The sequence below is a fragment of the Pygoscelis adeliae genome, unplaced genomic scaffold (assembly GCF_000699105.1).
Source record: "Pygoscelis adeliae isolate BGI_AS28 unplaced genomic scaffold, ASM69910v1 Scaffold120, whole genome shotgun sequence".
NCBI classification, from domain to species: Eukaryota; Metazoa; Chordata; class Aves; order Sphenisciformes; family Spheniscidae; genus Pygoscelis; species Pygoscelis adeliae.
The window spans coordinates 1,276,981-1,287,123 of record NW_008824032.1 but is presented as its reverse complement, the minus strand read 5'-3'; the positions used below and the strand labels follow the sequence as shown (position 1 = coordinate 1,287,123).

The 10,143-nt window shown below is 44.6% G+C and overlaps 1 protein-coding gene across 1 annotated transcript in view; it reads right to left on the bottom strand.

Moving 5' to 3' along the window:
* Positions 1-10,143, bottom strand: part of CHD4 (chromodomain helicase DNA binding protein 4) — a 21,285-nt gene that overhangs the window by 9,585 nt on the left and 1,557 nt on the right. Inside the window, 17 exon segments of the mRNA XM_009328982.1 lie at positions 1-2; positions 5-65; positions 2,094-2,231; positions 3,213-3,413; positions 3,501-3,692; positions 4,087-4,183; positions 4,486-4,617; positions 4,858-5,063; positions 5,170-5,373; positions 6,327-6,566; positions 6,700-6,881; positions 7,327-7,462; positions 7,594-7,721; positions 7,808-8,049; positions 8,485-8,603; positions 9,005-9,196; positions 9,386-9,513. The exon segment at positions 1-2 is cut by the window's left edge and continues 47 nt beyond it. Coding sequence (XP_009327257.1) covers positions 1-2; positions 5-65; positions 2,094-2,231; positions 3,213-3,413; positions 3,501-3,692; positions 4,087-4,183; positions 4,486-4,617; positions 4,858-5,063; positions 5,170-5,373; positions 6,327-6,566; positions 6,700-6,881; positions 7,327-7,462; positions 7,594-7,721; positions 7,808-8,049; positions 8,485-8,603; positions 9,005-9,196; positions 9,386-9,513 — 2,600 coding nt within the window.

The window sequence follows — 10,143 nt, the reverse complement described above, 5'->3', positions numbered from 1 at the left end:
TGCAAAGGAGTTCCTGTAAGCAGCAGCTTGTGCTGGAGGGAATAACCGTTCAGCACACGGAAGAACTGGGAAGTAGAGAGCAGGGAAGAAGTGGTGGGGGGAAAAAAACAAACAAAACAAAACACACAAACATGTCAAAGGCTTAACTCATAGGCCTAAAAAAAAATAATTTATCCTAGAAAAAAAGTTGACAGCAAGCTAGGGTTCAATTTAGATCACATCAGCTGTCTGGACAAGAGCTCCAAGTAGTTCACATTCCAGTCAGGGTCACTAGACTGATCTCATTTGGATCATTTTCTGCGTAACTAAAACATGACTGCAGCAAATCCTACAAGCCATCAGGTGCAGTTAGGTTTCCTTTGCTCTTTTAAGTTACAAGCTCTTTCAGACCACCAATAATTTCCAGACTGATATACTATGTACTTTTTCTTGCTAAATTAGTGTTCTACATTCTTACAATTACTCTGCCTTGAGAATTCTAGAAATAGCTAAGTCACTCTTCCTATTCCTATCAATCCTGGCAACGTCCAGAGCTCTGAACAAGCAGAGGAGAAAGAGCTAAGGGTTTGCCAATGTGTCTTTAAGGTAATTTGTGCTGGTTTTCACAACAATGAAGTAATTCCAGACAGAGGTAGTGAGCAGTTAAAGTGCTGAAGTGAAAAGCAAAAGTGTATGATGTTCACAAGCACAAATTGACAATAAAGCAGTAATGTTTATGAGCTTGGCCATTTCTTTGCTTATTTTATACTTAGCATGATAGAAGGTCAAACTTAATGAAAGTAGCTTTTACAAGATGGCAAACAAACAAAAAAAAACCAAGAGAACCACCATCGCTTATGTTTTGGTTATCACACCAGAAGGATCCTTCTAGTGGCCTCCACAGGGATTTATCTTTCGACATAGTTATAGTTAAAAAAATTCTCATTTTGGAATCAAATATGGAAGTTACTGATTATATCTGCAAAACTTTGGTAGATAATCACAATCTGTCAAGAAGCATCTGACCTGTCTTGCCGCCAAACACCTGAAGCTGTCCTTATGGGACAGGAAACTGCTCTAGAAAAAGGTAGATTTAATGGTCTTGGTGCATAACCAATTGTAACTGTTAGTCATAGTGTAACCTTGAGCCTTTACATCCTCTTTCAATTAATGAATATTAATAGTAAGCATTCATTACTACTTCCAATAATTTCAATGCTAAGCATAGAATGCCATCCAGACTTAGTGCCTACAATAAAAAAAAAATCTGGAAACTGGACTGCAAGCACAGCTGTGATGTCTCAGAAAGATGCCTCATGCCAAGATCCAAAAAGCTAAAGCCGTTTAAACAAAAAAAGATAAATCAAGAGGCAATTTTGTCTTACAGTCTCCAAGAACCTATAAAACCAGATTTCCAATAACAATTGTTTTTAGCATACTGAGCACTAGAACCCAGCTGAAGACAGACAAATCAATACCAGAATTAAGGCACAAGGGCTTAGGGAGGGGCTGGATTAAGAAAATACAGTCAAGTCTACTGAACTCAAACAAGCTTAGTTAAGGTGCAGCCTCATATAAAAGCAGCTATATGGCTTTCAGCATCTACCCAGGCATTTTTTAACACCTCTGCCCACCTCTCCCATTTCTATAACATCTAATTAGTTAGACGAATGCAGAGAGCAAGCCTACTCCGGAAGCAGGATAATTGTGCTCCTGCAGCTTGTTTTATGCTCAGTGTGGTAAACCTTTCCAGAACAGAGATGGTGCAGATATATGACCTGCTTTCAGAGAAGCCAGTTTGTATTTGAGAGCAACAACGACACCCAGGTTTTTCTGTTTTCCAGTGTACACCAGTTGCCTATTCACCCAGAGAGAAAGCTGTTTTAGCCAGTGATATGTATAAAAGTGAAGTTGTTGCCAATGATAATCTGTCTCCAAATGGAGACTGATTTTTTTTTTTTAATAACACATCAAATTTACTATTGAACAAATGACTAAGAGTTGGCAGACAAACTTATGTGCTTAGGAGCAGCTATCTAATCTTCTGAACACTCTCTGCCCATTCTCCCCTGCAACATATGCCATGCCTATAAACCACCTATGCTCCTCTGTACCTTAGACTGATTGTTCTTCAGTCTGTGAGCTTCATCCACAATGAGACAGGCCCAGTCAATAGAGCCTAGTATGGCCATATCAATTGTGATCAGTTCATAGGAGGTGAGAAGCACGTGGAACTTCACAGCAGCCTCCTTCTGCAAAGGAAAAGGATGAACATGGTAATGGGATAGGGGAATGCCCCAGGACAAAGTAGATGCAGCGTTTCTCCATCAAGTTGTTCTGGTAAGCCCTGGTCAAATGGCACATCAAAAACTTTTCACACCCCCAGTTTCCCGTCACAAGATTCAAAATGCTACCCAAACCATTCCAGCCTTTTAATCCCCCATTACTCTTACACATGTAAGTCTCCTCAACCCCCTCAGTACCTGCTACTTCTGGACAGTTACCAAATATTGTAACAGAAGTTTAACAAATAAGCAGCGAATAGAAACATGTTAGGAAAATGAGATTTGGAGAAGGATGGCTCATCAAAAAGCTAAGACTTAAAAAGATAAGTAGTTTATCATGGAACTTTAAATTACTGTTAGTACTTAATGCAGTTCAATTTCAAGGGAAGCAAAAGGAGTCCTATCTATTTCTGCCACTGGAAAAGCTTTAGCTCCCATCTTGCTTTTATTAGGAAGACTAAAGTTCTACAAAAACTAGCCACCTAGATCAGGCTTTTCCCTCCTGTCTGGGCACAGAATGCAATTTCTCAGATGTCTAGGTATGGCCTCACTGTCAGCCAGTTCCTCAGAAAAATTAAAAAGTTTACACTTTTTTGTATGTTTGTCTTTGTCATACAATGGCATTTCTGACATTGACTTAGATCTGTAGAAATGATGCACAACTTCATAGATTAAGTAGAAGAGATAGAGGGACTTGCCTACGGTCAGTATTACTTTAATCAACTCTTTTTCCAGTACTGAATTATTTCAGACTAGTAGGAGTGTTTAAACAGTCTAGAGCAGGAGTCTAAACGCCCACTAGTCATCAATTTGCAGTCACTTCCCCTTGGAAACTACAGGTATAATCAGTTCCCAGGGACATCAGAGTATCTGAATCTCAGCTGCTGAAAGCCAGTCTAGTGCAGCTCTTCTTTCAGTTCAGGCTTGTGTTACAGCAGAGTTCTGTACCTTCATTCTGGATGCTTTTTTGCCTCCACGTATAGCGTTATCCTCAAAAGTGAACTCATTCTCACGGATGATGGCCCGGCTGTCTTTGTCCCCAACGTAGGTCACTACATACATATCTGGGGCCCACATCTCAAATTCTCGTTCCCAGTTGATGATCGTGGACAGTGGGGCACTCACCAAGAAGGGACCCTTTGAGTGGCCCTACGAACAGAGTCAGTAAGAGCAGTAGATGAATGCAACCGCTAACACAGGCAGAATCTCCCTGGGTAGTGATCTCCCAGCTCTCACCTCTTTGTATAAGGAATATAGGAACACAGCTGTCTGCACAGTCTTTCCTAGACCCATTTCATCAGCCAAGATTGTATCTGTGCCCTGGGCCCAAGAGAAGCGCAGCCAGTTTAGTCCTTCCAGTTGGTAGGGATGCAAGGTTCCCCCTGTTACATCGAGGTACTCCGGTTGCCGGTCGTATTTCACTGTTGGCTACAGTGGAAAGAAGGAAGAGTTGAGATCCTTTACCTTAGTTAGACAGCCTCCAAGACTCCTTTCCCAGTCACCCATATATTCCCTAGTGCAGATGAGACTTCACAGATGACGACCAGACTAGTGCCAGACAAAATTCTCAAATGGCCAAAGGTATCCAGCAAAAAGCTTTTTTTTTTTCCTCCTGTAAAACCCTTTCACCAAGAGCCAGCCAGCATCTCATCCAATGGACAAGGTGGGCCTTTGTCTGAAGGCTCTATAACCCATTCATTCTTTGGACCAGGAAGGACTGTAAATCATATGCTCTTCATTCTTCGGTTTCCTGTTTACCTGCCTCTCTCCCCAAAATAAGCAGGTATATCAGATGGCTCCTAAGCAATAAACAGTAACTTACATCTACTGTGGGAGTCTCAGGGGGCCTTTCCAGTTTCCGCATCTTCACTTTCTTTAACTTCTTACCAGGCCTGCCCTCTTCACCTCTCATCAGCTCCCTGTGCAGAGACAGTCCCAAGAGCATGCAAGTTTAATGGCTTTTGTAACAGATCAAGGGAAAACTATTGCAAAGAATAGGAGGGTGATCACCCAACTCAAATAGGCTCAAGGGAACAGGGCTGGAACCTTCATGAACTAGTGGAGAGGCAAAAGTTCCCTGCCCAAAGGAATAAGGAGTCAGCAACAAGGTGCTTCTTTGCTATCTCCGTATATTAATCCAGCCAGTGCTAGGGGCTGACATACTCCAGTATTTTCTTTTGAGGGAAAGGACAGGAACACAACCTCTAGATACTTCTCTTACCTGTGATTCCAGTAGGCTTGCTTGTAGAGGTCATAATCTTGGATATCCACATCTTCGCTTTCCCAGGATGCCTGGTCATAGGGTAGGTCTCTCCATTTAATCAGATAGTGGACATTCCCCTTCTTATCCACACTGTGGAAGAAACCAGTAAGTCCTAAGCACAGTGAAATGACAGTATTCACCCAATACACTCAAATGGGAGAGGAGGAAAGGACCCCTTAATGAAGCAACAGAAACAGAAGAACAATGTTTGTCATACCAACAAAAGAACTCCCACTGTTTCCCCCAGTCACATTGCAGTTTTGTTCATCCACTCTGCCTCAGCCCTGCTTAAGATCTCTGTTGAAAATCCTCTTTGCTACCTCACCCTACCTATGATTAAGGATCCTGTGGATCATCATCCACTCGGGCTTGATCCCGTATCGATAGAAGCGCTCCTCCATCTCAGCATATTTGGGGTCCTTATTTTTTCTCTTTCGGCTTTTCTCCTCTTCCCCTCCAAAGTCCCCTGAGGGTGGCTCATCCATATCATTTTTGCGTTGGTAGTTACGAAACATGACCTGGCAGTGCAGCTCCAGCTGGAGTGAGGACAGAAGCAGTTAGTAGGTGTTTTCCCCCCGACTATCCAAAATATCTCCTCCCAATTACCCACCCTTATGAAGTGGTTAAGAGTCCTCCACTCACCTGCAACTCTGACACCCAAGAGCAGTGCCAGTAGGACATGCCCTGCCATTTGACAAAGAACTGCCTTTCAGGCCGACCCTCCAGAGGCTTAGGGGGAGGAGCGTTAGGGTCTGCATCAGGTGGACGTGGGGGCGGGGGGCCAACCGGATGCTGACCCCATTTCCAGATCAAGATCTTCTGCACCTTTCCTTTCAAAGCTGGGCACTGAAAAGTTAAACAGAGCTTGTTACATCAGAGCATACGTACTCTAACACACAAGTGCTGAGGAGTAGAAACATACCGAGTCACAGTTCTCTTCCTTTGTTAGAGCTTTACTATGCAGATGGAATTTGCTTTTTGGACTTGGAAGCTTTCAAGCTCTTATCTCCAGCATTTCTTTGAGCTTTCTCCAGTTCGTATTTTTTTCTAGGACTGACAAACCCCCAACTGAATTCAGCTTCTCAATTTAGTTGTCTCCCCAGGGCCACACCAATTCAGAAATTCTACGTGAAATACATAAATTGCTAGGCTTGACGAGCCCAGTACTCTATCCAACCACAACTCCAAAAAAATTTTGTACAGAAAATATTTTGCTGTAGAACTATCAGCCCAGCATAGGAATACGTCCTGAAGCAGCTTTTTCGTTCATCTTCTTAAAAGTCCTTATCACCTAATGAAAACACCTAACACCATTTATAATACTTCATTTCAAGAACTTCCTGGAAAAGTGTGACGTTTCTCCCAACCATCTACTAAGAAAGGGCTTGGCGTTACAGAGCTTGCAGTGGAAAAAAAACTGTTTGGCTCAGCATCAGTTTAAAATATTTTTTTTAAGCACTGAATTTGCTTGCACTCATTCTCCTGCTTCTACATACATACAGGATCCAAGAAAATTGAGCCTTGGCATCCTGAACCCAAAACTGCCCAACTTCTCTGCACATGGGCAAACCTTATGAGCCTCAGCAGCTGTAACCCTGTGCTTCCTGCTGTCTGGAGAAAGCAGCCAATTGACAAAGCGCAATTCAGCCACAAAAAGCCAGGCCTTGATGTTTTATGACAAAAGGGTGAGAGGAGATAGACTCTTCGGAGGATTAAGCATTTCCGGGAAAATATGATGATCCAAAGGGATTAGATCGATCACCTCTTGTAGCAACAGAACGGTACTAGCAGAAACTCACAGTGCAGCGAGGACACAGCCACTCTCCATTGGGAATCTCTGGCAACGGGGGATTCAGGCAGTGGATGTGATAGGATGAAGGACAGGCATCACAGCACAGCAGCTCTCCTCCATCCTTGCAGACTCTGCAGAACTCCATATGGTGGTCATCCTCTTCCTCAGCATCCCCTACAACATCCTCCAGGATTTCCTCACCTTCAGAGTTATCCTCCTTTGCTTCCCACTGAATGCCCTCTTTTTCCTATAGGAAAGGGAAATCAGAAAACCAAAGTCACACATTTGTGATTATTTTATTACCACACAAGAGCAGCCCCAAGTCATTTGACATTCCCCTCCATGATCTCTTGCACAGTTTGGGGGAATCCAGTACTCACACAGTGTGGGCAGCTCCATTTGCCCTCTGGGGCTTTCTCCATGTCTGGGTCCAGGCAAACCATGTGGTAGGCACGAGGGCAGGTATCACACAGTATTATTTCTCCTCCCTGCTGGCACACCTCACAGTAGTCCTGGTGATCAGTCTCATAACCATCCACAGCCACTGTAGAGTCCTCCTCACCTGCAGAGGGTGGTGAGGAGTTACAGCAGTACAAGCCACAGGTACAGGCTTCCTACAGCAAGGGAGGGTACTCTCTCAACAGCCTACGTAGTAATATAGAGATCCAGAATCCAAAACTCTTGCTCTATCTAGGTACATAAACAGGGCAGGGAACAAGAGCTGGAACAGGAGTAAAACAAGCCCCTTTGTGCCTCCTTCTCCACCCATGAAATTAAAGGTGTAGTTGAGGCCAGGAAAACTCAGCACTGTGTCTGTTCCCCTACCAAGGAGAGAAAGAACTGCCAAAAACCTTTTCCTTATTAAAAATAATGTCAGTTCTTCCTTCACAAACAATTCTCCTCCCTCAAGTATGCTGTTAAATACCCAAATTCTGCACAGACATTCCTCTAATCTTTCTACACACTTAGCTGTGCTTTTGTCTCCAGCTGACACCAAGCATCAATACCTTTCTTTTTCTTTTTCCCAGCTTTGAGTTTTTTGCGACTGCGGCTACTACGGCTTGTAGATCCATCTGAAACAGAGTAGCTGTTGATGCTGGCATCATCGAAGTCTGACTCCACATCCAGATCATCATCTTCACTCTGAAGCAAGTAAGAAAAAAAGCTATGCTACTCAGGCACGCATGCTGGGGGCAGCAATCAGACATGCATCCCAGCATTTCTAGCACATCATCACCTCCTCCTCAGAAGGTCAAGGAAGGAGTGTCACTTACAGATGATCTTTTACGCTTGGAACCAAATCCTCCCAGTTTGATTTTCAAAGGTGCCACCTTCTTTGTTTTAGGTTTCTTGATATCAGGAATACGAGGACTTGCCTTTGGCTTCCGCCGGGCATTGGGTCCTGGGAACAGAGGACCCTGCGAGTCAGATGGATGACTGCCTTGACACCACTCAGCCTCTACCATCCTGCCAGATTCTTCATCTCACCTTTACCCTCCTTTGTCTTGGCTTTCCGGAGCGGCACATCTACAGGGGGCTGTGGCAGGACAGCATCCACATTCGTCACCATACTCTCCACTACTGCAACAGCTGCAGCTGCAGCAGCTGCCACAGATGCTCCTGAACTTCCCTTGAAGGGGTTGTTTGTGCTAAACTCCCTCCATTTGGCTCCCAGTACCATCATCATCTTCGACACTGCTATTTTAGGGTTCTTGGCTGCAATAAGTGGCCTGCATACAGTTAAGGAAGGAAGAGTTACCGAATCACCCTGAAATCTAGATCATTATTCCTCCCCGCCACCACCCCCATCAGCACCTCTATCTCAAACTACATTCCTTTCTAATCTCTGATCTCAACAACCAATGAATCTCTCCACTCCCATCCTTCACTCTGCATGGAGGATGCAAATGCTCAGGGGCTTGGAAGGTGAAATGGAACTTAGCATACTAGGGAAGAAAGGGGGCTGGGAGTGAGGACTTGCATCATCTCAATCACTGAAAACAAAAAAGATGTGGATCAATTATTTTACTGTTGCTTCTGTTTTTGCTCTAGGTAGACACTAGTGTCTCTAGTGTGCCTTGAGGTTCCAAAAAGCAAGGAACCTAGTCCTTGTCCCATCTCTTTTTTTGCTCCAGAGTACTTCCAAGTGCAGGCTTGCAGTTCACCTGACAAACTGGCTGAAAGCTTTGTAGTTGGTGAGAGTGCGGTAATCCTCCTCTGTGAAGATATGATCAATATCCTCCATTCCCCAATCTTCCAGGAGCTGAGCAGATGACTTTGGCTCCTGCGCAAAGAGAATTGCAGCAACTCTGAGAAAAAAGCTCTAGTTCTGCTCTAGGAAAGAGCAGAACTTCCACACATCTACAGATGACCCAATGGGTCAGGACCGGGGGATTTTTTTTCCCCCCTGTCCACTTATCACTGCCATAGGACACAGCCTCAATAGAACATCAGTGAAGGTGGGAAAAGTCTTTGGATTCAATATACATTCTAGGTGTGTTTAAGGCAGAAGAGGGGAAGGAATGCAAGGTGGGAAAACGGTCAAGTCAAGCAGGTCTAGTGGCGAAAGAAGAGACTGAACAGCCCCAACTCCATGTGCCATCACAAATGAAAAGCACAACAATCCCCAAAATCAGATACATGGCAATGAGGAGCAAGCAGTCAGTCAGCAGGGTAGCTTCTCACCTTTGAGTCATCATCTTCTTCCTCCTCTTCCTCCTCCTCCTTGCGTTTGGCTTTGTTTTTCTTTTCCTTCTTGGGCCCTAATTTCTTCTTTTTCTTCTTCCCAGGAGTGTAGTCACTGCCCTCGCTGTCAGAGCGCAGAACCTCCTCTTCTTCCTCCACAAACTCATTCCCTTCACCAGAGCTGTCCCCCAGCTGGGGAGGGAGGGAGAGAGAAGATCAGGCAGCTGTGAGAAAATACCCTGGATAAGCACTAAACACCACACTCTCCCCAAGTTCTAGAGGGTTCATACAAAGGATTGCTGCCATAGGCCAACAACAGTAAGCACCCTCACCCTATATATCCATACTTTAGAGTGTGACCTTAGGCATCCTTTTCCTTACCTCCTTCTTCTGACGCTTGCTGAGCTTGGGCACTTTGGGTTCCTTTAGTTTCTTGGGCTTCTTCTTCTTCTTGATTTTGGGGGTGTCAGCCTCTGACAGCAGCTCTTCTTCTGGCTCTTCTTCAGGTTCTGGAGGGGAAGAGGTGACATGTCTCATTCAAACCCCATCTGTGCACTACAGCATAGCCCACTTCTCACAGAGATCACTCAACTCATCTAACTTCTTGCTACACACTTACAAACATAGAAGCATTTACAACTGCTTACTCTGTTACTGTTCACAACAGATACTAGGTAATCATATCATAAGTTACCACTGCACATGGTTTTCCCCCCTCCCCCCAACACCGCCTATTTCCACAATATTCCTTCTCCAGAGTTGCACCCAGATCTTGGGGACCAGAAGTTTGCCATAACCCAATGAGAAGAGGAACAAGCATAGAATAGATGGCCACATCTAAAGGAGACAAAACAGTGAATACATTTGAGAACCTGACTAGGGTACTGTTTCAGTCCATGGGTCTCCACGAAAGAAACCCACAACTATCTAGCCTCTTCAGCAGTGCAGAGCATCCTACAGCTGCATGCAAAATATAGGCCAGTAAGCCACTACTTGTCCTCCTCCATAGGAAAGCTGTTACTCAGCAACTCTGTTCTGATCCGGATTTGACACAACCGTCCCCCAACCCCTTCCCTCTGCGCCAACAGCTAGCAAGCTCACTGCCCAGCCAGAGGAACACATGCCAGCTCCCCACCACC